The sequence below is a fragment of the Mastigoproctus giganteus genome, chromosome 4, assembly GCF_048544385.1.
Source record: "Mastigoproctus giganteus isolate SK-2022 chromosome 4, ASM4854438v1, whole genome shotgun sequence".
In the NCBI taxonomy this organism is placed as follows: Eukaryota; Metazoa; Arthropoda; class Arachnida; order Uropygi; family Thelyphonidae; genus Mastigoproctus; species Mastigoproctus giganteus.
In genome coordinates, this window is record NC_143578.1 from 106942334 (window position 1) to 106966930 (window position 24597).

Genomic DNA, 24597 nt, shown 5'->3' on the forward strand with positions numbered 1-24597 from the left:
TTAGGTATTTACTACCAAGATTTTAGATTGCGTGATGAGTTTTGCTACCTGTGCGATTTTTGTTTACTTCAAAAATAGGAATGAAAAGCAGATTTTGAAAATTTATTTATGTTTATTACATGATTAAAAATTTCATTGAAGGTGGAATATATCTCACCATAATAACGTAGAATCCCACAGAATTCCAGCTATCAGTATTATCGCAAATGCAATAAGATCGAGTTTACTACCCGTTTATAATAGATTGCACTAATAGAAAAGCCCAATAAACTGGAAAGTGCAAATTGTTTTTATTGCTTTAGAAAAATATCACAAAGGCATTCAAAACTGATTCTTATAACCAAACATAGCAATAAATGGTGGTTTGTTTGTCCAGTTATTTTTGAAACAACTTCCTTATTCGAGAACCCTCTTCATCAGTTATACAACAATAGCTGTTCAGGCAGAATATTTTTCTAGTTCGTGCAACGTAAAATGTTTTAATTGGTAACCATTGCTTTTGCTGATTTAATATTTCTTGTCTATATAGTGTGTTTAATTAGTGCCAAAAATAAAGAAAGCTACAACAAAAAAATTTTAAATTTAGAGGAAAAATTAAAAATCGTTAAGGAGTTAGGAAATGGCAAAAAGGTTGTGACATTGGCCAAGAAATGCGGCATAAATGAATCTAGCATTCGACGAATTAGGGAAAATGCTGAGAAAATTAAAAGGTTAGTTATCTGTTCCACATCATTGGCTGCAAAAAACACTATGAAAGTGAGAAATCCATTAATAGAGAAAACTGAAAAATTACTTTCTTTCTGGATAGAAGATCTGAATCAAAAGTGAATGCCTCTTAGTTCAGATATTATTTACGCCATAGCTCTGCAAATTTTTAATCACTTACAAGAAGAAGAAACCAGTCCATCCAATGCAGACATCTTTCAGTCCAGTAAGGGTTGGTTTGAAAATTTTAAAAAACGTCGGTCTTCACAATCTAAAATTAGCAGGTGATGCAGCCAGTGCAGATATGAAAGCTGCTTCTTTGTAACCGAAAACTTTCAAGGATTTTATTGTGACTGAGGGCTGTCTAGCAAGTCAAGTGTTTAATGCTGATCAGGCCTGCTTATTTTGGAAGCATATGCCAAGCCGAACATTCTTTTCAAAAGAAGAGAACCTCCCCCCCCCCCCTTCAGGTTTCAAAGCTGCAAAAGATAGGTTAACACTTTCGTTATGTGGCAATGCAGAGGGTGACTTTAAGTGTAAACTGCTGCTAATTTATATGTCAGAAAATCCTCGTGCTTTTAAAGGAATATCAAAAAGCTCTTACCAGTTCATTCGAAATTGAGCAAAAACACCTGGATGACAGCTAAAATCTTCAAGGATTGGTTTTGAAATTGCTTTTGCATCGAAACAAAAAGATATTGCCTTTCTAGAACATAGCATTCAAAATCTTGCTCATTCTTGATAATGTGCCTAGCCATGCAGTATATTTGTCTGATCTGCACCCAAATGTGAAAGTTATCTTTCTTTCAGCTGGGTTAATCAGGGTTAATGTCTAGCTTCCTTTAAACTTTATTACCTAAGAAGATTTTTTTTGCAATTGTAGAAGCTTCTGATGGAATTAGCAGTCTTTTAATTCGAGCTTATTGGCGGAATTATAGCATTCTTGATGCTGTAAAAAATATTGAATTCACGTGGGGTGAAGTTAAGAACTCAACAATGAATGCAGTGTGGAAAAAGCTGTGACCACAAAGCTGCACTAAAGAAGCTATGGTCAAAATGCCGGAGGAAGTTGAGATTGTGAGAATTGGCAAAATGATTAGTGGAGAGGGATTTGAAGGACCAGCAGATATCACAGAAGCCCTTGACTCTCATAGAGAACAATTATCAGTGGACAATATTTTTTCACAATGTGAAGAAGAAGATGACAAAAATGATAAAAATGAAGAAGATGCACACAAATATTTGACCACGAAGGGATTAGCTGAGTTTTTAAGACCTGCAAATCAGCTTAGCCAAGAAGCTCTGGATATGGATCCTAATTTGGAGAGGAGTTTAAATTTTTGCAGAACTTTATCATTAGCTTTATTTCCTTATGAAGAAATTTACAGAGAAAAACAGCGTACTTCTAAGCAAATAATTTTAACTAATTTTTTTTCAAAAACTGCCAGATACTGTTGCAAGTTTGTCACAGGAAAACAGCGATGAAGAAGCAGTGAATTTAGATTAAAAATCTAGAGGTAAGTATTAGTAAGATTAATTTTATGGACATGTTTCTAATTTTTTTTCCTTACCGAAATTTTTTTCAATTTAATTTTTTTTTTTTTTTTTTTTTTTTTTTGTGTACAGATACGGAACCCTCATTATGTCATATAAACTATGTTTCACATTGTGCGGATTTGGACTGTTCTCTGTTTTCCTGGAACGTAATCCCTGTGCAAATCCGAGTACTTGGATTTTGGGAAAGCTTTTGATACTGTGGCACATGGAAGACTACGGTTCAAATTGGAGCAGTATGGCATTAAGGGCAAGTTGCTACAATGGATAAAAGGATGGTTGAATGGGAGAGGACAGAGAGTGGTTATCAGTGGACACTGCTCTTCGTGGATGAATGTTATTAGTGGAGTCCCACAGGGTTCAGTGTTGGGCCCATTGTCATTTTCGGTATTTATCAATGATATTGATGAAGGTATATCAGGGTTAATGTCTAAGTCTGCAGACGATACGAATATTGGCAGGGTTGTTAATGACAGTAATGATAGTACGCTACTGCAACAGGATCTGGAAAAGTTGAGTAGATCGGCTAAGAGGTGGCAACTGAAGTTTAACATTGACAAATGTAAAGTACTGCATATGGGTAGCAGTAACCTCAGAGTAACATATCAACTGGGTGGTACTACACCCAGGTTAGTGGAGAATGAAAAGGACCTGGGGTAATTGTGCAGTCAGTTGTGAAGTTTTCTGGCCATTGCAAAAAAGCTGCAAGAGTATCTCATGATGTCTTCTCAATGATATACAGGAATTTGCTAGCAGGGATAAGGGGGTGATTGTCCCCTTGTATAAAGCAATGGTCAGGCCACACCTTGAGTACTGTATAGAGATCTGAAAGCCTCATTTTAGGAAAGATGTAGAGCTACTAGAACAAGTACAGAGAAGGGCAACGAGATTGGTGTGTGGAACAAAGGGTTGATGTTACCAGGAAAGGGCTTAAGTTCTGCAAATTGCAGTTTCTGGAAACTAGGCACCTGTGAGGTGATCTAATTGAGGTGTATAAGACCTTGAATGGATTGAGCAAGCTCAGTGCTAATGGGATTCTTCTTCCTGCTCAGATAACTCACCTGAGGGGGCACAAATTCAAATTGAGGAAAGAAATCGTAGAATAGATGTGCTGAAATTTGCCTTTAGCCAGCAGGTGGTTGATAGTTGGAACAAACTTCCATCTGTTGTAGTAGAGGTCAGCAACTTAAATAAGTTCAAGGCAGAACTAGACAAACATTTGGAGTGAATGGATAGGTGAAATGGGAAGGGTGTTTTTTTTTTTTTTTTTTTGGGTGATGCTATATAAGCTTGCTATCATAAGCTTTACTAATGCTAAGTATACATGCACCTTTTCTTGCTCTTAGTTACTCTAACACAACCCATGTATTTCCTTGTTCCACGATGATCACAGCATGCCTTGAAATCCTTGCTACCTTGCTTTTCAGGCCGCTGCATGGCGCATGCATCTAAATTAACTATTTTAAACTTTACTGTTAGGACTTAAATCATATGATTATTCCAGCTGTTTTACAAGCAGTGCAAAAATCACTTTCACTCTGCCTGCAACTATTGTTAATCTGTTAGTCTGCGTATTCCTCCCCATGCTAGTAGTTTTCCGACCCACCTAACACTGCCTCCATAGTATCAGCAAATATCCTTGCGCCCTTTCTATTTAAGTCTATCCAACCCTGTAGAAGCAGTCTCTCCTCTTCACAAGCACATACTACTCCGAGAAAAGTCTTACTCTATGAGCCTTCACAATCTCTCCAAGGTTGAATTGATTGACAAGGCTCTCTCATCATGTACTCCCTCCTATCATGTCTGGGCAGAATTTCAAACACTTTCAAATTTAATCGTAACTAGTGACTTTTTCTAACATTGCTCTCTACGTGTAAAGTTAGTCCACAGTATCGTCCTTTGTGTCCTTAAAGGATGATATCAGCTGTAAAACATCGTCAACTTTTGCCTTTGGAAGACATATCCTGGTCCTATTCCACCTATTGTTTTTGGACAATATATTTATGTATCGCCAGTACATAAAATTGCTGATTTTGAAAGGGACCAGCTTTAATCATAAGTAAGAGTGGTATGGAGAATTTTTGGTTTTAACATCATGGATCCCACGAGCCAATACATAAAAGCGGTTCTAAGAGTGAAGTTGTTAACTACATACTAGTTAGTCTTACTTCAGTGGTAGGAAAAATCTTAGCGACAGTGATTAAGAGTGCAATCTGGGGATATTTAGATAGATATGGCATTCTGAAGGACACAATATGGCTTTGTTAAGGGTAAATCATGCTTAACTAACTTAGTAGGGTATTTTGACACATTTACTCACGAGCTAGATTTAGGGGACAATTTCAACATAGTTTATTTGGATTTTAGCAAAGCATATGACTCGGTCCCTCATGAGAGGTTGCTATATAAGCTTGAACAGGTTTGGATTATTGGTAAGATTCTAAGATGGATTGGTGGGTGGCTGCAGGGCAGATGGCAGAGAGTTGTGATTAATGGATATTCTTCAGATTGGTGTAATGACAGGATTGGGTCTCTCAAGGATTGGTTCTTGGATGACTGTTGTTTCTCATTTTCATAAATGACAGCAATGAAGGGATAGAAGGCGTGATGTCAACATTTGTAGATGATGTAAAGATTGTCAGAGCTGTTAATCATCAGTGCCAAGCAGCATGCCTTCAGGATGGCTTGAACAAACTTCAAAGATCGTCCAGGAAGTGGCAGTTTTAATGCTGCTAAATGCAAGGTGTTACTTGGGGGATAGCAACCCACAAATAAATTATACATTTGGTGGGGTTGAATTCAAAACAATGGAGGAGGAAAGGGATCTATTATTATAATTTTAAAAGGGATCTATAAAGGGATATGCTTATTTTAATTTCGGCATATTTACTTTATCCTAATTTTTCAATCAGCTTACAGCTTCCTTCTGTTATTTTAGCATTAGCATTAGTAGAGGCATATGATGCAAGAAAGAAAGCTTATGCAGCATCAGCCAAAAAAAAAAAAAAAAAAAAAAAAAACCTTCCACTTCACCCCTCTGTTCGTTCGAAATACCTGTCCAGCTGAGCCTTAAATTTATTTAGGCTATCAACTTTCACGACAAGGAATCGAAGTCTGATCCACCAACCATCTACCTGCTGGCTAAAGGCAAATTTCCGGACATCTATCCTACACCTGTCTTTCCTCAATTTGAATTTATGCCCTCTCAGGTGATTATTCTGAACAAGAGGCAGAATCCCATCAGCATTGAGCATGCTCAAACCACTCAAGGCTTTATACACCTCTGTCAGATCACCTCGCCGGTGCTTAGTCTCCAGACACTGTAATTTGCAAAACTTAAGCCTTACTTCGTAAGAGCAACCCTTTGTTCCATTCACTAATCTTGTTGCCCTTCTCTGTACTCGTTCCAGCAGCTCTACATCCTTCTTGAAATGAAGCCTCCAGACATGTATACAGTACTCAAGGTGGCCTGACCATTGCCTTATTCAAGGGAATAATCACCTCCTTATCCCTGCTAGAAAAATTCCTGTATATCATTGATAAGACACCATGAGCTACTCTTGCAGCCCGTCTGCACTGCTCAGAGAACTTCATATCTGCCTGCACAATTACCCCCCAGGTCCTTTTTATTCTCTACCATTATCAGTGTAGTACCACAGAGTTGATACATTGCTCTGGGGTTGCTGTTTCCCATATGTAGTACTTTACATTTATCAATGTTAAACTTCATTTGCCACCTCTTAGCCCATCTGCTTAACCTTTCCAGATCCTATTACAGCAGCAGCATAGCATCAGTAGTGTCCTTAAAAACACTGCCAACCTTTGTATCGTCTGCAAACTTGGATATTAAGCTTGATATACCATCATCAATATTATTTATAAATACAGAAAACAATAATGGACCCAACACTGAACCCTGATACACTCCACTAGTAACATTAGTCCACGATGAGCAGTGTCCATTGATTACCACTCTATCTTCTCCCCCTCAACCACCCCTTTATTCATAGCAGCAATTTGCCTCCAATGCCACACTGCTCCAATTTGTGCAGCAGTCTTCCCTGTGCAACAGTATCAAAAGCCTTTCTAAGATCCAAGTATATAATATCAAAGTTATTCCCTGCATCCAGTTCTTTTGTGACTGCATCATAGTATCCAATCAAATTGATCAGGCAAGACTTCCTCTTAACATAACTGAAATCTTGTCTAGATGATCCTGCAGGCTTCTTTAACCAGTGCCTCCATTAATTTTCCTGGAACAGAAGTTAAACTCACAGGTCTATAATTACTTGTGTCAGATTTTGATCCTCCTTTTTGAACTGGGGTCATATTTGCACATCTCCAGTCTATGGTTACCTCCCCTGAGTCCAAGGAAGCTCTCATAATTATGGCTAAGGGTTTGCTTACTTCCTTTGCTGCCTCCTTTAATATAACTGGATAGATCCTATCCACCCCAGATGCCTTTTTTATGTTTATCCTCAACAATTTCTCCTCCATTTTCCTCTCAGTTATTACAAAATCATCCAGAGGTGAGTTAAAATCTGCCAGATTTTAACTCACCTCTGGCATTCCCCTCGCTGAATAACTCCTCACGTGTGAATGTCGATGCAAAATATTCATTTAGTTTGTTAGCTACCTGAGCAGGATCATCAACAGTTGAACCATCGATATCACGTGGACCAATCTGATTCATCCCCTTCCTTCTAGAGTTTACATGAGTAAGAGAAACTCTTTGCTGTTTTTCTTTGCATCCCTTGCCAAAGATTTCTTCACCTGCCTAACCTCCTTTGTAACTTGGTTACAGATCAACTTATATCTATCATAGGCTTCTGTGTCACGTGTTAATTTATATGTATCCCATGCATTTTTCTTCTCTGCCATATGTCTCATTAGTTCATCTGATATCCATTTAGGCCTAAACCTTGAACAATATTTCTTATTTGGTATGTAAAGCCTAGTAGCTTCCATGATAAGTTTTTGAATGCTTCCCATTTTGAATTTGCTGTTGGTAACGTCATCAGTTGGTCCGACTGTATTGAATTTAAATACTGTCTCAGACCATCATAGTCGCCTTTACGAAAGCAAAAACCCTTCCCTTTACCCCTGATGATAGTTACCTCTTTAAGTAAACCCCACTTCAGTACACTGTGATCACTGCCACCTAGTGGTTCCTCTATCTGCAGATTCTTAATGCATGAAGAATCACTACTGATAATCAAATCAAGAGTATTACCCCCTCTAGTTGCCTCCCGAACATGCTGATGTAGAAAACAATCATCCAATAAATCCCCAAAAGCCTTGCTAGTGTGTGAGTGTCCAACCCACAAATTCCAGTCAATATCTGGGAAATTAAAATCTCCCATTATAAGACTCTCTGATTTACTGGCCCACTCTATTTCCCTGTACAGTTTCTTATTATACTCATCAGAGTCATTAGGCCTATAGCACACTCCTACTTTCAATTTTGATCTCCCAGTGCTTATGTCACACCAAACTGACTCGACACTGCACTGTCCAGCGATGTCGACTGGCTTCACTTCCTTGGATTTTATGTGTTTCTTAACTAATAGCATAACCCCTCCTCCCTTTCTATCCTGTCTATCCTTTCTGTAGACATTGCACTCCCCAAATTCCAGTTCTGCATTCCTTATATCTGTGTGACACCACGTCTCTGAAATCCCAACAATATCTGCCTTTGAAGTTTTGAGCAATACCTCAAATTCATCAAATTTATTTACTAAACTCCTAGCATTGGTGTACACGCAAGTATACATGCACCTGCTCTTCCTCTTAGCCACCCTAACACAACCCATGTGTTTACTTGTACCCCCATGATTCCCATCAGTCTCTGAAATATCCTGCATCTTATTTTCCAGGCTGCTGCTCATTCCAATAGAAGCAGTGCAAGAATCACTTTCTCCTCTTGCAGTGGCTACTGTTAATCTATTAGTCCTTGTATCCCTCCACTGTAGCAGTTTTCCGACCAACCTAACACTTATGTTAGGTGGGTCGGAAAACTGGTGTTAGGTGGGTCGGGATGAGATACACTTAAATAGAAGGGTGCAAGAACATTTGCCGATGCTATCAAGGCAGTGTTAGGTGGGTCGGAAAACTGCTAGCTTGGGGGGGGATACCAGCACTAATAGATTAACAGTAGCCACTGGCAGAGGTGAAAGTGATTCTTGCACTGCTTCTATTGGAATGAGCAGCAGCCTGGAAAACAGGATGCAGGGTATTTCAGAGACTGCTGGGAGTCATTGCGGTACAAGTAAACACATGGGTTGTGTTAGGGTAGCTAAGAAAAAGAACAAGTGCATGTATACTTGCGTGTACACCAATGCTAGGAGTTCGGTAAATAAATTTGACGAATTTGAGGTATTGCTCAAAGCATCAAAGGTGGATATTGTTGGGATATCAGAGACGTGGTGTCACACAGATATAAGGAATGCAGAACTGGAATTTGGGGAGTACGACATCTACAGAAAGGATAGGAAGGGAGGAGGGGTTATGCTATTAGTTAAGAAACATATGAAATCCAAGGAAGTGAAGCCAGTCGACATCGCTGGACAGTGCAGTGTCGAGTCAGTTTGATGTGACATAAGCATCGGGAGATCAAAATTGAGAGTAGGAGTGTGCTTTAGGCCTAATGACTCTGATGAGTATAATAAGAAACTGTACAGGGAAATAGAGTGGGCCAGTAAATCAGAGAGTCTTATAATTAGGGATTTTAATTTCCCAGATATTGACTGGAATTTGTGGGTTGGTCACTTACACACTAGCAAGGCTTTTGGGGATTTATTGGATGATTGTTTTCTACATCAGCATGTTCTGGAGGCAACTAGAGGGAGTAATACTCTTGATTTGATTATCAATAGTGATTCTTCATGCATTAAGAATCTGCAGAGAGAGGAACCACTAGGTGGCAGTGATCACAGTGTGCTGAAGTGGGATTTACTCAGAGGTAACTATCATCAGGGGTAAAGGGAAGGGTTTTTGCTTTCGTAAAGGTGACTACGATGGTCTGAGACAGTATTTAAATTCTATATAGTGGGACCAACTGATGATGCCAACAGCAAATTCAAAATGGGAAGCATTCAAAGAACTTATCTTGCAAGCTACTGGGCTTTACATACCAACTAAGAAATATTGTTCAAGGTTTAGGCATGGTTTTGTTAAGGGGAAGTCTTGCTTGACCAATTTGATTGGATACTATGATGCAGTCACAAAAGAATTGGATGCAGAGAATAACTTTGATGTTATATACTTGGATCTTAGAAAGGCTTTTGATACTGTTGTGCATGGAAGAATGCTGCACAAATTGGAGCAGTGTGGCATTGGAGGCAAATTGCTGCTATGGATAAAGGGGTGGTTGAGGGTGAGAAGACAGAGAATGGTAATCAATGGACACTGCTCATCGTGGACTAATGTTATTAGTGGAGTCCCTCAGGGTTCAGTATTGAGTCCTTTATTGTTCTCTGTATTTATAAATGATATTGATGATGGTATATCAAGCTTAATGTCCAAGTTTGCAGACGATACGAAGGTTGGCAGGGTTGTCAAGGACACTACTGACACTATGCTGCTGCAACAGGATCTGCAAAGGTTGAGCAAATGGGCTGAGAGGTGGCAAATGAAGTTTAACATTGACAAATGTAAAGTACTACATATGGGAAACAGCAACCCCAGAGCAATGTATCAACTCTGTGGTACTATACTGACTGTGGTAGAGAATGAAAAGGACTTGGGGAGTAATTGTGCAGGCAGATATGAAGTTCTCTGACAGTGTAGACGGGCTGCAAGAGTAGCTCATGGTGTCTTATCAATGATATACAGGAATTTTTCTAGCAGGGATAAGGAGGTGATTATTCCCTTGAATAAGGCAATGGTCAGGCCACACCTTGAGTACTGTATACAGGTCTGGAGGCCTCATTTCAAGAAGGATGTAGAGCTGCTGGAACGAGTACATAGAAGGCCAACAAGGTTAGTGAATGGAAAAAAGGGTTGCTCTTACGAAGAAAGGCTTAAGTTTTGCAAATTACAGTGTCTGGAGACTAGGCACCGGCAAGGTGATCTAATAGAGGTGTATAAAGCCTTGAATGGTTTGAGCATGCTCAGTGCTGATGGGATTCTGCCTCTTGCTCAGAATAATCACCTGAGATGGCATAAATTCAAATTGAGGAAAGACAGATTTAGGATAGATGTCCGGAAATTTGCCTTTAGCCAGCTGGTAGTTGGTTGGTGGAACAGACTTCCATCACTTGTTGTGGAAGTTGATAGCCTAAATAAATTTAAGGCCCAGCTGGACGTGTATTTCGAACGAACGGGAGGGGTGAGGTGGAATTTTTTTTTTTTTTTTCTTTATGGCTGATGCTGCATAAGCTTGCTTTCTTGCATCATATGCCTCTACTAATGCTAATGCTAGTTTGGCATCTTGTGCCCTTTACATTTCCATCTCTCAGCTCTTTTTCTCTCTTAATTATTATAACTTTCTTTATATACTATTGTATCCTTGTTGCTGCTTTGTGCACTTAGTTACAATTTTTACATAATCTTTATAATATAACCAAATGCTTATATCATCACTATTTGTATACTATATGGTTTTATTTTAAACTTTATTTGAAATACGAAATGCACAAGACATAATCCTTATGGGTTTTAGTAATTAACTTTATAATATTGGTGTAGATACGCTATAGTTACTAAAATTACCAAAATCCTTAATGGTTTTAGTAATTAACTATATAATATTGGTGTCTTACGTAGTTGAAATCTATGGGTTAACTATGCTGTTTCTACACCGATATTATATAGTTAATTACCAAAACCCATAAGGATTATTCCTTGTGGATATAACTTGTGCATTTCGTATTTCAAATACATTATTAAAACCTTTGGCATCTCTCACATTGTGGATATAACTTCGCAACTGTGATGAATTGTTGCATCACCATGGTACCTGCCTGCCCACTGATGATGAAGCTCAATAGCTTCGAAACGATCGTCTGGGTGGTGATATCCTCTGAAAATAAATAACAGTAGTCTTCTAGAGAAGCGTTATTTATTTGAAGTAGTGCAATGCCAGCTATCTCATTGTGAAGGCACCCACAATATGAGATACAATTAAAACGATACCTTGTTCACTACTTATGTAATTCAAATTTATGGGTTAACTATGTTGTATCTACACCGATATTATATATTTAAACTTTATATATATATATAAATAAAGTAAAATTTTCACTTTTATTTTTAGCAAAGTCATTGCAAATTTTGAGGTCACACAACATAGCCCATATGGACTTGAAACCCCAGAATGTTCTGCTTTCTGGTGGTCGGCATCCAACCCTTAAATTGGGAGGTAAGGTCCAGTAAGCAGTAAGAATGATAAAGTATTTTTTTATTTATTTATTTTCTCATCTCATTTTCAGCCCTTCAGTACTCTTCTTTCTATTTTAATTATCATTACAATTGTAGCCTAACTTTTTTTAAAATATTTTTAGTCTAAAGCTAATTTTTCATAATTTTTAATTAAAAAAGAATAGTGTAGCTGAAGAACTATTTTCCTTTTAACCCTTTTAGTTAGTTTTTTTTGGAAAAAACACGTAGTTTATATCAGTGTGTTTTTTTGATGGTGAGCTCTGTGGAGAGAGTTTTTGGAGGATATGAAATTTTGTAAAAATGAATGAAAACATTTTGTGTATAAATTCTTTTAAATATTAATTTGTTATTTTGATTCAGTTACTTGACATTATAGTTAAATTATTTTCAAAAATCAAATCTGAATTTAAAAACAAAAATTCATGACAAAAAAAAAATCTAACTTTTTATGCAGTAATATCCTCTAATCTATATAAACATTGCCTGATTCTGTTTCATAAGCTTCTAGATCAGTAATCCAGAGAATTTATTCAATTTTCATTTTTGTAAGCCCAATTCAGGTAACTGAAGCTAGCACACGCAGAGTGACTTACGCAAGTCACTCTGCAAATTTAAAATAACGCGCTGAAACCATATTTACGGAAAGTGTCATGAGGGGGGGAGTCTTCTCCCCCCCTCTCTCAATTGTTGTTTGTGTTGTACTGTTTATGTTGGTTATAGTGAACATACTTTTTCTTACTGTACAAAAAAAAAATAAAATAAGTAAATGAAAAGACGAACAAATCTCTTTGGTTGTTCATCATTTCCTTTAGAGTGCACAGTCTTCCAACCAAAGAAAATGAATGGTACGTACTGGTATGGGTAACTTAGCCAGATGCGAGAGTTACTCTCATAGGCCTATTATATACAAACAGATATTCAACCTTAACGAAACAGGTTTATATTGTAAAAAAAATGCCCGATTGCACTTATATTTCCATTGCTGAAAAGACTGTACCTGGCTTTACGGCAGTGAAAGATCGGCTAACACTTCTGTTTGGTGCTAATATGGAGAGTCATAAACTGAAACCTGTGTGCATTTACCACTATCAAAATCCTTGTGCCTTTAAAGGTTATGACAGGTTGTACATGCCTGTGTACTGGTACACGGGCATGTATACGTGTATTGAACCCTAAAGAGTGGATGACTGCTGTTATTTTCAGAAGTTATCTTGGATCTCAGTTCCAACCAGAATTAGAAGTGTATTGCAAGGCAGAAGGAATTCCATTCAACCTCTTACTTATTCTTGATAATGCCAAAAGCCATCCACCCAGTATTGTTGATGTCTGTTCCAATATCAAGATTGTTTTTTTTCCCAGAAAATACAACCTCAATACTCCAACCTATGGACCAACATGTGATTAAATCTTTTAAGGCTCAGTATTTAAAGCGCATTCTGGCTGATGTAATTCACAAGACTGACCACGAACAGTTGAGTGTGCAGCAATGTTGGTGAGCCTTCAGTATAAAAGATTCTTTAAAATTCATTGATGTTGCATGCTGTGAAGTTGCACATAACTCTATTCAAATTTCGTGAGCAACTCCTTCAAAGTCTCTGATACCGATGAAGATTATGCATAAACTAGACAAATGCATGAAACTTGCTAAGAAGATGGGATCCACTGATGTGGAGGCTACTGATGTTAATGATTTAATTGATTGGCATCATCAAGAATTGTCAAATTAAGATTTGTTTGCACTGGAGCAGCATCGCATTCAAGAGAAGGAGGCAGCAGCAAGCGAAAGCTCAGAGGTTAAAGAAAAATGGAGCCTGACAGTGAAAGGAACATCAAAAGCATTAAATCTTAAATAGAAGAAGGCCTAAATCTGTTACCTGATGAAGACCCTAATCTTGAACAAAGCTCTAAAGTGCATCTTAAAATTTACTCCAGAACTCGGTTGCTACTATTTGTTCTATGAAAAGAAGCAGTGCGCAAAGAAACTAACTCTGGATTCCTTTTTCAAGCTCAAGGGAGCAGTCAAGTGAACCCTCCACCTCCTGAGTTAGCGTAACACCCCCCACTCATCTGGTCCAAATTCAAGGGATTCGAATCTGACTATGATGATACCTCTCATCAACTGCCTAAGGCCACCCTCCCGCAATTTGTCTCTCCCCCCCCTCTCTCTCTCAATTGTTGTTTGTGTTGTACTGTTTATGTTGGTTATAGTGAACATACTTTTTCTTACTGTACAAAAAAAAATAAAATAAGTAAATGAAAAGACGAACAAATCTCTTTGGTTGTTCATCATTTCCTTTAGAGTGCACAGTCTTCCAACCAAAGAAAATGAATGATACATACTGGTATGGGTAACTTAGCCAGATTCGAGAGTTACTCTCATAGGCCTATTATTGCATTTTTTGGTGATTACTTACATTATACATGAATTTAAATTGCGCTACATTACACATGAATTTAAAAACGTAACCCTCGTGTAAATTAAGAAGTCACTGAATATATATAAATATATATATATATATATATATATATGTTGATAGGCAGCTTGATTTTGTTAGCCTTCTTCCTTAATAGTGGAAGCTACTAAAAGTTTCATACCTATTAAGAAATATTGTTCAAGGTTTAGGCCTAAATGGTTATCAAATGAACTAATGAGACTCGTGACAGAGAAGAAAAATGCATGGGATGCATATAAATTATCAAGTGACTCAGAAGCCTATGGCAGATATAATCTAGTCTGTAATCAAATCACAAAGGAGGTTAGGAGGCGAAGGCAGATAACGAGAAATCTTTGGAAAAAGATGCTAAGAAAAACAGCAAGGATTTCTTTACTTTATATATAAACTGTAAAAGGAAGGGGATGAATCTGATTGGTCCACTTGATATCGATGGTTCCACTGTTGATGATCCTGCTCAGATAGCAAACAAACTGAATGAGTATTTTGCATTTACATTCACACATGAGGAATTATTAAGGTTTGAAAATGGCAGAAGGTTATCAAATTGTAGCAGGGTGCTTAATTATTTTGTAATAACTGAGAGCAAAGTGGAGGAGAAATTGTTGAAGTTAAACATAAGAAAGGCACCTGGGGTGGATGGGATCTATCCAGTTATATTAAAGGAGGCGGCAAAGCAACTAAGCAAACCCTTAGCCATAATTATGAGAGCATCCTTGGACTCAGGGGAGGTCCCCATGGGCTGGAGATGTGCAAATGTATCAACAATTCACAAAGGGGGATCGAAGAGTGACACCAGTAATTATAGACCAGTTAGTTTAACTTCTGTTCCGGGTAAAATAATGGAGTCACTGGTTAAAGATGGTGATTACTTACATTACACATGAATTTAAATTAAATCTTAAATCTCAATTGCAGTGGCTGGAGACTAGGCACCTGCATGGTGATCTGATTGAGATGTATAAGGCCTTGAATGGGTTGAGCATGCTGAATTTTGATGGGATCGTTCCACTTGTTCAGATTACGATCATCTAGAAGACTGCAGCAATGATTCAGATAAAGCATGGGTTTTTGTTAAGGGAAAAGTCTTGTCTGACAAATTTGATAGGATATTATGATGTGGTTACAAAGGAACTGGATTCAAAAAATAATTTTGATATCATATATTTGGATTTCAGGAAAGCTTTTGACACTGTTGTGCATGGAAGACTATTGTACAAATTGGAGCAGAATGGTATTAAGGTTAAGTTGCTACAATGGATAAAAGGATGGTTGAGTGGAAGAAGACAGAGGGTGGTAATTAATGGGTGCTGCTCTTCGTGGACTAATGTTATTAGTGGAGTCCCACAGGGTTCGGTTTTGGGTCCACTGTTGTTTTGTATATTTATCAGTGATATTGATGAAGGTATATCAGGCTTAGTGTCGAAGTTTGCAGATGATACAAAGGTTGGCAGGGTTGTTAATGACAGTTATGGCAGTGTGCTACTCCAACAGGATCTAGATAATTTGGGCAAATGGACTAAGAAATGGCAACTGAAGTTTAACCTTGACAAATGCAAAGTATTGCATATGGGGTAGAAGAAAAGTACAGTGTGGTACTACACTTAAGGTGGTAGAAAATGAAAAAGACCTGGGAATAATTGTGCAGTCAGATATAAAGTTTTCTGAGCAATGCAGACAGGCTGCCAGAGCAGGTCATGGGGTTTTGTCAATGATATATAGGAATTTTGCTAGCAGGGAGAAGGAGGTGATTGTCCCTCTGTATAAGGCAATGGTCAGGCCATGCCTTGAGTACTGCGTACAGGTCTGGAGGCCTCATTTTAGGAAGGATGTTGCTTAAGCGTGTACAGAGAAGGGCAACAAGATTGGTGAGGGGAATGAAGGGATCCTCTTACCAAGAGAGGCTTAAGTTCTGCAAATTGCAGTGGCTGGAGACTAGGCACCTGCGCGGTGATCTGATTGAGGTGTATAAGGCCTTGAATGGGTTGAGCACACTGAATTTTGATGGGATCCTTCCACTTGTTCAGATTACGAACCTAAGGGGGCATAAATTCAAATTAAGAAAAGACAGATATAGAATAGATGTGCGGAAATTTGCCTTTAGCCAGTGGGTGGTTAATTGCTGGAACAAACTTCCATCTGTCGTTGTGGAAATTGATAGGTTAAATAAATTTAAGGAGGAACTGGACAGGCATTCGGAGGGAATGGTGTGTTTTTTTTTTGGCTGATGCTGCATAAGCTCATACACTTGCTTTCTTGCATCACATGCCACTACTACTACTACCTTTTCCTCAATCTATATATATGTATATATATAATCCAAAAATTAAATAGAGGGGTAAAAAGTAAATGTAATAAAAAATAAATAAGAAAAAATAGTAGAAAAGCTAACATCAGTGGCAGCAAAAAGCACAAACCACTACATGTTGCGTATAATAAATTTAAATAAAATATATGCCAGTAGCATGGCAAACTGGTAGAGTGAAAATTAACTTAACCAATAAAATAACAAAATATAAAAGTAAAATAGGGGGGAGAGAAAAAAAAGAGGAGGGTACTGTTGAAGCAATGTTCCTAATATAATTTAGAAAATACAAGCCAATTCAAAAGAAATTTAGTGGCGCCTCCAGATTGGCACCCATTTCTGAATTATGTGAAATCTCACTAAAGTGGAACTGTGGATCACTGACAATGCGTGACCAAATGAACTAAAAATAATAATTAATAAAATAAAATAGACTGACAATTATGTCCCATCTCGACGGAGGACCACAAAGCCAATAGTAGTCAGGGAATCAATTTCATCACTAAATTCATTTCGTAAAGCCTGCATTTTGAACACTAAACAAATCCATGCAATAATGGAATGATACTAAAATCAAACTGCGATGCATTAGTATATGTGTGTGTGTGTGTGTATATATACACACATACTTACGCATGGGGGAAAATTCTGACTTTACTTAAGTCAGAATTTTCCCCATGCTTGTGGAGCACTCGCAACTGTGCTTGCTGAATTGATTGAATCAAAAAAGAAATGTTCGACGAACATGCAAATAGGATTATTTATTGTATTTATTCAATTTTTTATCTCATGTGCAGGAAAAATTACAAAAGCATGCAATTTAAAAAATTTTCAAAATTATAAAATTTCAAAAAAAGAGAGGAGAGAGGCATGATGTCATAAGTTTTACCTCTCGAGCATCGTTGCCAGAATCGAAGTCTTCAGCTGATAAGTATGCGGCTGCGGAGGTTGAGGGCTGTGGAGATTTAGAAGAGATCAGCCGCTCAACCTTACAAAAGAACATACTAATGAATGATTGGATGGCGGCTTTTTTCTTTTCATTGTAGATTTCTTTGTAGCAAGCAAGCAATCACCCCTCTGTTAACTTTTAAGAATCGTTCGCTGTCAGGATCCATCTTCTCAAACCCTGGCCATTGCCGATGCAATTTCACAAAATGCCATTGCCATCTCTCTCTGGTGATGAAGCATCTCAGCTCCTCATTTGGTTCAACTTGAGCTTCGTAAGCATTTTCTTCTTTCGCTATCGCTGCATGCAAGTCAATAAGTTCTTCATTAGATAATTTCTTCTCTTCTTCCTCTATTAACTCCTCCACATCTTTGGCATCAACTTCCAACTGAAGTAGCTCTGTAACCTTTACAATCTTATCTGTAACCTCTTCATATGATTCATCTTTTTCAAATCCTTCGAAGCCTTTTATGTGCTGTGGGCATAATTTCTTCCATATGCCATTTAAACAACTTTTAGTAATTTCCACCCAGTCTTTATTAATGTTTAAGATGCCGTGGTAATTATCATAAGATTTCCAAAAGTCTCTTAACGAAAATTTTATCATCGTCTACTGCAGACTGCTTGAGCAAATGTGCATAAATAGTATGCTTTTAAATTCGAAATAACACCCTGATCCTTAGGTGAGTGAAGTCGTGTTTGGCAGTAGAATTATGACTCTAAAGTTCGAATTGAAATCATCTAGATGTGTAGGATGTCCAGGAGCATTATCTAACAGAAGCAAAATCTTGAAAGGAACAATATTTGTCTTTACAATATTTTTCAATCTCGGGTATGAAGCAGCATTTAAACCAATCCTCAAAGAGAGATATTGTTATCCATGCTCTCTGGTTCGATTGGAAATGCACAGGTAGGGTGGCTTTATTGATGCCCTTAAATGCATGAGGATTTCCAGAATGGTACACAAGCAGTGGTTTTAATCTGTAATTTCCCACTGCATTAGCCCCAAGCAAGGGCGTGGACCTACCTTTTGATGCCTTGAAGCCTGGCATTGTATTTTCCCCTTTGGTAATGTATGTTTGATCCGGCATTTTTTTCCAATACAGAGCAGTCTCATTAATGTTAAAAATTTGCTGCTTTGAATAGTGCCTTCACTTTTCCCAATGCATCACAAAATTTCTCTGCAGCTGCAGAATCTGCACAGGCAACTCACTGCATATTTTAATACTCTACTTTAATGTTGTGGAAACCAGCACGATGCTTGAACCTATTAAACCACCCAATGCTTACCACAAACTTGGGTTGGGGTTCACCTTACTTATCCTTAATATCTTTATAAATACTTGTTGCTTTTGCTTGAATGGTCATTAGACTCAGGGGCACTCACTTCTGAATCTGATTTTCCATCCATATTATTAACAGCTGTTCCATCTTCGATATAGCACCTGAACGTTGTTTTGTGATCACTGTTGATCTTAATTTGATCCATAACTGTACGTGCTCTCTGAGCATTTAATTGGATGAACTTTAAAGCCCTGTTACAGGTCTGGTTTAAATTAAGGCCCATAATTTGTTCTTAATCTAAACTGTTTAACCATTTTTTGATAGCTGGGACAATTGTTGTCCCTTAGACTATGGTAAAAGTCCATTTTTCCCATTTTACAGGTTGCACATTTTGGTTGTGTGGATCTACTTGTGCATTTTTTATAGTCATTGCCAGTGACTGTGCAGTGGCCACAGACTGAGTTTTTTGTTGGCACTGCCTGGCTGTATGACCAAATCTGTGGCAGTTATAACACTTTGTGATGGGGCGAAGTATTCCCTGAATCTGTGGCTAGTCCAGCCAGCATAGATCCTCTGTTGGTGTTTCAAAATGTCTCATATTCTGGGGGAAACTTCTGCAATAACATTTAGTTGTCCCGTTTTCCTTGATTTGGTTCCTCTTTTTAATACAAATTCTTGGGCCATTTCATCCAGTGTGGTGTGACTTTGGTAACTTTTGTAGTAATGGTCTAGTATTAGTTCCCTTTAGAGTATTGTTTCCACAATATCAAAAATAAGTATAGAGGTATTCCTGCCTTTTGGTGTTTCTGAATACAGTCCCAGTTTTGTAATCTTGCGCATTTTGGTTGTGTGAATCTACTTGTACATTTTTTATTGTCATGGCCAGTTACTGTGCAGCAGGGTAGGATTCTAGGATACCCCCAGATCATATAGAATAATATAATCCTCTCATGATACCTCATGGACAGCAATAGTAGTTAGAAATATCTCTCTTACAGTTACTAAGGTAAATTCTCTCTGTTCTTTCTTAGCAGTTTGTGCTCACATAATAAGTCAAACAGGATCCCTTTCACATTATATCTTTCTACTGCAGGCCGGGATATAAAAATACAGCATATGCTACCTCCAAAATGCATTGGCAGTCCTTTCAAATTCTAAGATAATTGTCGGTCAAGCCTCTAGCACAGCCGAACAGAAGACAGACCAAGTATACACATAATGGACAGATTCTAACAGATTTCATAGCTACCACAACCTTTCAGGTTTTAAATGGACCTCATAACCTACTCACCTACAGTAAAAAAAAAAAAAAGTAAAGTGCAGCCATTATCAACCCACTGCAGGATGGAAGCCTCCTCAACAATTCATGCTGAGGGAAATGGACCATAATCTGCCATGCTGGTCCAGTGCGAGTTGGCAGATCGACCGTATTCAGCAGTCAGGGGCTTGAACCCCGGTCTACTCAGAGAGCGTGTGCTACTGCACTCCCGCTCCTGCCCACTCGGCTACGGAGGCCGTTGTTTAGTAGTTTAGTACTCACCTACAGTAGTATACAGTAATACCTTGGTTAAAGCTCCTTTATAACATAGTCGGCAAAAAACGCCCTATAGCGCATGCGAAAGTTTGTAGTAGGGATTTTTGACGTATCTAGAACTCCCTTCATGATATACGGAGCAGTGGTTAATCATCATTGATATTGCGCGTACCTACTGTAGTTGTTTTAATATTAAATACGTAATTAAATGATAATTTCCCAGTATGTCATGAAAATGTAAAATAATATCTTTAGAACCAAAATGCAGATTAAAGGAGGATAGAAGCTGGAGAAAAGAAATGCTATGTAGTGCAATCATTGGGGTTAGTGCAGTCAACTTTAAAAACAATTTTAAATCAAGCTGATAAAGTTAAGCAGTCTTGCTAAATTGTAGTGACATTACCACGTCCATATTAACACACACATGTAGTAGCATTATAGAAAACATGGGAAAAATTTTAAGTGTTTGAGTAGATGATATGACAGCATCATGTTCCAGTCACCCAGGCAATAATTCAACACAAAGCATTAAACTTATTTAACCATTTAAAAGCCCAGGAAGCTGAGGAAACCACAGAGACTTTTGTGGCTTCTCGCAGTTGGTTTGAGAGAAATTCAAAAAATGTGCAAGAATTCATAGGGTTAAACTGATGGGCGAGGTTGCAAGTGCCGTCATCCAGGCAGCAGCAGAATTTCCTGCACAACTGCAAGCCATAGTAGAATGAGGAAAATACCCGCAGAATTTGGTATTCAATGGGGATGAAAGCCGGCTATTCAGGAAACTCTTGCCTTCCAAAACTTTCATCTCCCGAGATGAGAAAAGAGCTTCTAGGTTTAAAGCAGCCAAGGACTGATTAACATTGTTGTTGGGTGCAAATGCATCTGGGGATATGAAGCTAAAACCAATGCTTATTTACCATTCTGAAACACCTCAAGCTATGAAAGGATTTTGCAAACCTAATTTGCCACTAATATGGAAATCAAATAGAAAGACCTGGGTGACAATGGACTTGTTTACCGATTGTTTTGTCAACAATTTTTGGCCTGCTGTCCAGTGTTATTGTGAACGAAATAATTTTGAACTCAAGGCACTTTTGCTACTGGACACTGCACCGGGGTCATCCTTCAAATCTTGGCTAACTTCAAACATGCATTTCTGTTGAAGTGCTGTTTCTTCTGCCATACACAATTTCGCTGCTACAACCAGTGGATCAGAGTGTGATAGCAGCCTTTAAAACCCTACTATCTGAGATGCACTTTTAGTCAAATGATTGAGGCTCATGATGAGACAACAGTCTATCAGTGATTTCTGGAAAAATTGCATGAAAGCAATCAGCAATATCAAAGAAGTCTGGGTTGAAGTGACAGATCACTGTCCTAATGGTGTTTGATGACAAATATGGCCCAACGTTGTTACAGAATGTGATGGAGTAGAATGTGAAATTCTTTCAATTAGCACAGAAGTTATTCGAATGGCACACACAATAGGCTTTGCAGAAGTCGACATAGCTAACATTCAAGATTTATTAAGTAGCCATGATGAGACACTAACAAATGAGGAACTCCAAGAGTTAATGGAGCAACAAGTAAACAGTTCAGAAAATGAAGAAAAGGTTCCCCGCGAGAGGATATTAACAACAGAAACCTTGTCTAATTGTTTAAATGATGTGACTTACACCTTAGATGTCTTATCAGAAAATGATCCCGATTATTAGCAAAGCTGCATTGTGAAGAGATCCGTTTTAAATGCTTTAACTTGTTATAACGGGATGCTATGTGATCGTAAGAAAAAAAACAAGTCAGTCGACCCTAGATACATTTTTGAAAAAGCCATCAAGTGAGCACTAATGTTGTTTTGTGCTATTTTTCGTAATAGATTTTAAGTTTACTGTTTTACTTGATTCTTGTGAAGTTTTAATATTTTTTAATATAATATGCATGTTCTCATTTCAAATAAATTTATTTTGAACAATTTGTACTTCTTTTTTAAGTGTATGAACATATCCATATTCTTGCTATGGTATTTCTACCTCCGATAATGACGTTTCTCATGATGAACTAAAGTACTGGAACATATCTACTGGCTCCAGGTTCCAAGCGATTGTGACTAAGCGAATTCTCTGTGCTATAAGTGTGATTTCTTAAAAGCAATCTATAGTTCTTTTACGTTCCTCTCGTTCTATTACTAACCCCTACTACTTTTCACTTGGTCACACCAGGCACAGCTCCTGCTCCCAGGCGCCTCCGTAGCCAGGTGGGAAGGAGCAGCAGCAGTGCGTAACGCACTCTTCTTGATTAGACCGGGGTTCGAGCCCGTCACCACCAAATATGGAGGATGCGGAAAGGTCAGGGAATGACCATCGCATATCCCGGAGCAATATGGCCTTAGTTGCTAATGCTCCTAAAAACCAAATAACAAACAAACAGTTCCTGCTCCCTGCGGTTGGGCCGGTAACCTGGGTGGCAAAAACAAACCCCCAGGACCAAAAGGAGCCATCATGAATATAAGTAATTATCCATCTTTAGAGCCCTCGAGCTCAAGATCAGAAATTCCTGACAACGACCATGACTCCAATTGTCCGAAGCGACTACGAACAGAAAATCAGAATAAAGACATGCCAGCATTTCTTATAATGCATTCATTATCCATGCAACCTGTTGGCAAACTATCGCCTTTTCAAAAAAAAAAAAAAAAAAAAAAAAAAACAGCCTCCATCAAAGTTAATTTTTACCCTTTGTTACTAGATAAACTGATGGGATATAAACTTTATGTATATGTTTTATCTCAGTCACAATTGTTTAGTTGTTGGGGTTTTTGTTTCCGGTGATAATTTCCCATTGTATATTTTGTCTGATTTTGGAAGGGGGAAAAATTTTTGTGTGCCGGGTTACAGCGCGGTCAGACGACGAGCCTCTTCTGAGCGTAATAAACCCGGGAATCTAATTTGGGAAGTTTAATCTTATTCGAAACTGGACACAGATATTTTTAAACAAACAAGTAGTGAGTTACGTGCCGTTGCAGTTCTTAATTGTTTCAGTGTGTTTTCAACTAGTATATATGGGTTGGCTTTAATGTGGTGTTTGTTGAGATTCAAAAAAATGGCCGCTTTAATGTGGTGCCTGCTGTATTTGGTGGATATATTATTCTTTACGAGGGTTTTTATGAGTTTTTTTAATTGCTTCCGTGGTGTCTTTTAGATTATCGCAGATGTGTATTAGCCTGTTTGTTTGATTTCTAATGGTGTTGCCATGTATGTGTTTGGCTATATTGCTTTCCCAGTGGATAAGCTTTATCGCTGGGAAGCTGAAATGGTCTCTCTTATCAAAGTGTTAAGTGTAGACGTTGTCTTGGGTGATGGTTATTTTGCTGTCGAGAGTATGGTTATTTCACTGTTCAGGGTATAGCAATCCATTTTTATTTAACATTTTTATTAACAATTTAATTGCATACATCAAGAGTATTGCTCCCTCTAGTTGCCTTAAGAAATTCCTGTCTTGACTGTCACTCTGACCCATTGTCCCCACCATAGTTGTCTTATATGTAAATGCAAAACAATTACTGTGTAAACTCAGGTGATTGTTTTGGTTTTTGCCCAACCACTGAATGTAACTCCTCTGAAATGAATTAAATCTGTTTGTTAAATGCATGTGTTCATTTGAACACATAGGAAATAAAAGATTAAAAATTTTTATCTTTGTCATACTGAACAAAAGAAGTCAATGTGGGTTTTCTTGCAGACTTTGGTTTTGCACAATATCTCTTTCCTGAAGATGAAGCAACATCACTTCGTGGCTCTCCTCTGTATATGGCACCAGAAATACTCCTTAAACACTATTATGATGCAAAAGCAGATCTGTGGTCTGTTGGTATAATTTTATATGGTAGGTATTTTTGCAAATAATTTTGCTGACTCATACACATGATTATGCTTATATGTACAAGCTTTATTTTGCTTGCACATATTAATAAATAAAAAGAAAGATAAATAAAATATACAGACATGCTGCTTATAATCATGTAAATGCACCAGTATTTTTACCCGTATTCTTTCCAGCATTTTCACCTGGCCAGGTCAGATTGTGAAACTGAAAAAATGCTGCTTATTACCTCTATTAATAATTATTTTTAATCAATTATTATTGTTATATTATAATTATTTATTAATCTGAGTGAGATTTAATGAGGGTAATTTAACGATTGCCTTTATTAAATATTACTTCTGTTAATACCCATTAAGGTTGCTTTAGTTAACTGTTTGATAATACATCTTTGGTTCACAGTTCAATTATTAAGTTATGACCTATGACTCTGTGTGGAATGCAGATGTAGAGGTATTTCTTGTTGACTGCCATCTTTTTCTTCTTAACAGAATTATGAAGCACATAACAGTTGTATCTGAAGTTCATCATCATCAGCCATTTTCAATCCACTGCA

General features: G+C 37.8%; 1 protein-coding gene across 4 annotated transcripts in view; it reads left to right on the forward strand.

The window, feature by feature from the left end:
- Nucleotides 1-24597, forward strand: part of LOC150086975 (serine/threonine-protein kinase ULK3-like) — a 322244-nt gene that overhangs the window by 86843 nt on the left and 210804 nt on the right. For 2 of the 4 annotated variants that reach the window (XM_090371718.1, XM_090371717.1), the window contains exons 4-5: nucleotides 11516-11620; nucleotides 23901-24044. In XM_090371718.1, the coding sequence (XP_090227844.1) occupies nucleotides 11516-11620; nucleotides 23901-24044 (249 nt within the window). The remainder of the gene's footprint in view (nucleotides 1-11515; nucleotides 11621-23900; nucleotides 24045-24597) is intronic. The other 2 variants (XM_090371719.1, XM_090371720.1) reach the window with 2 other exon arrangements.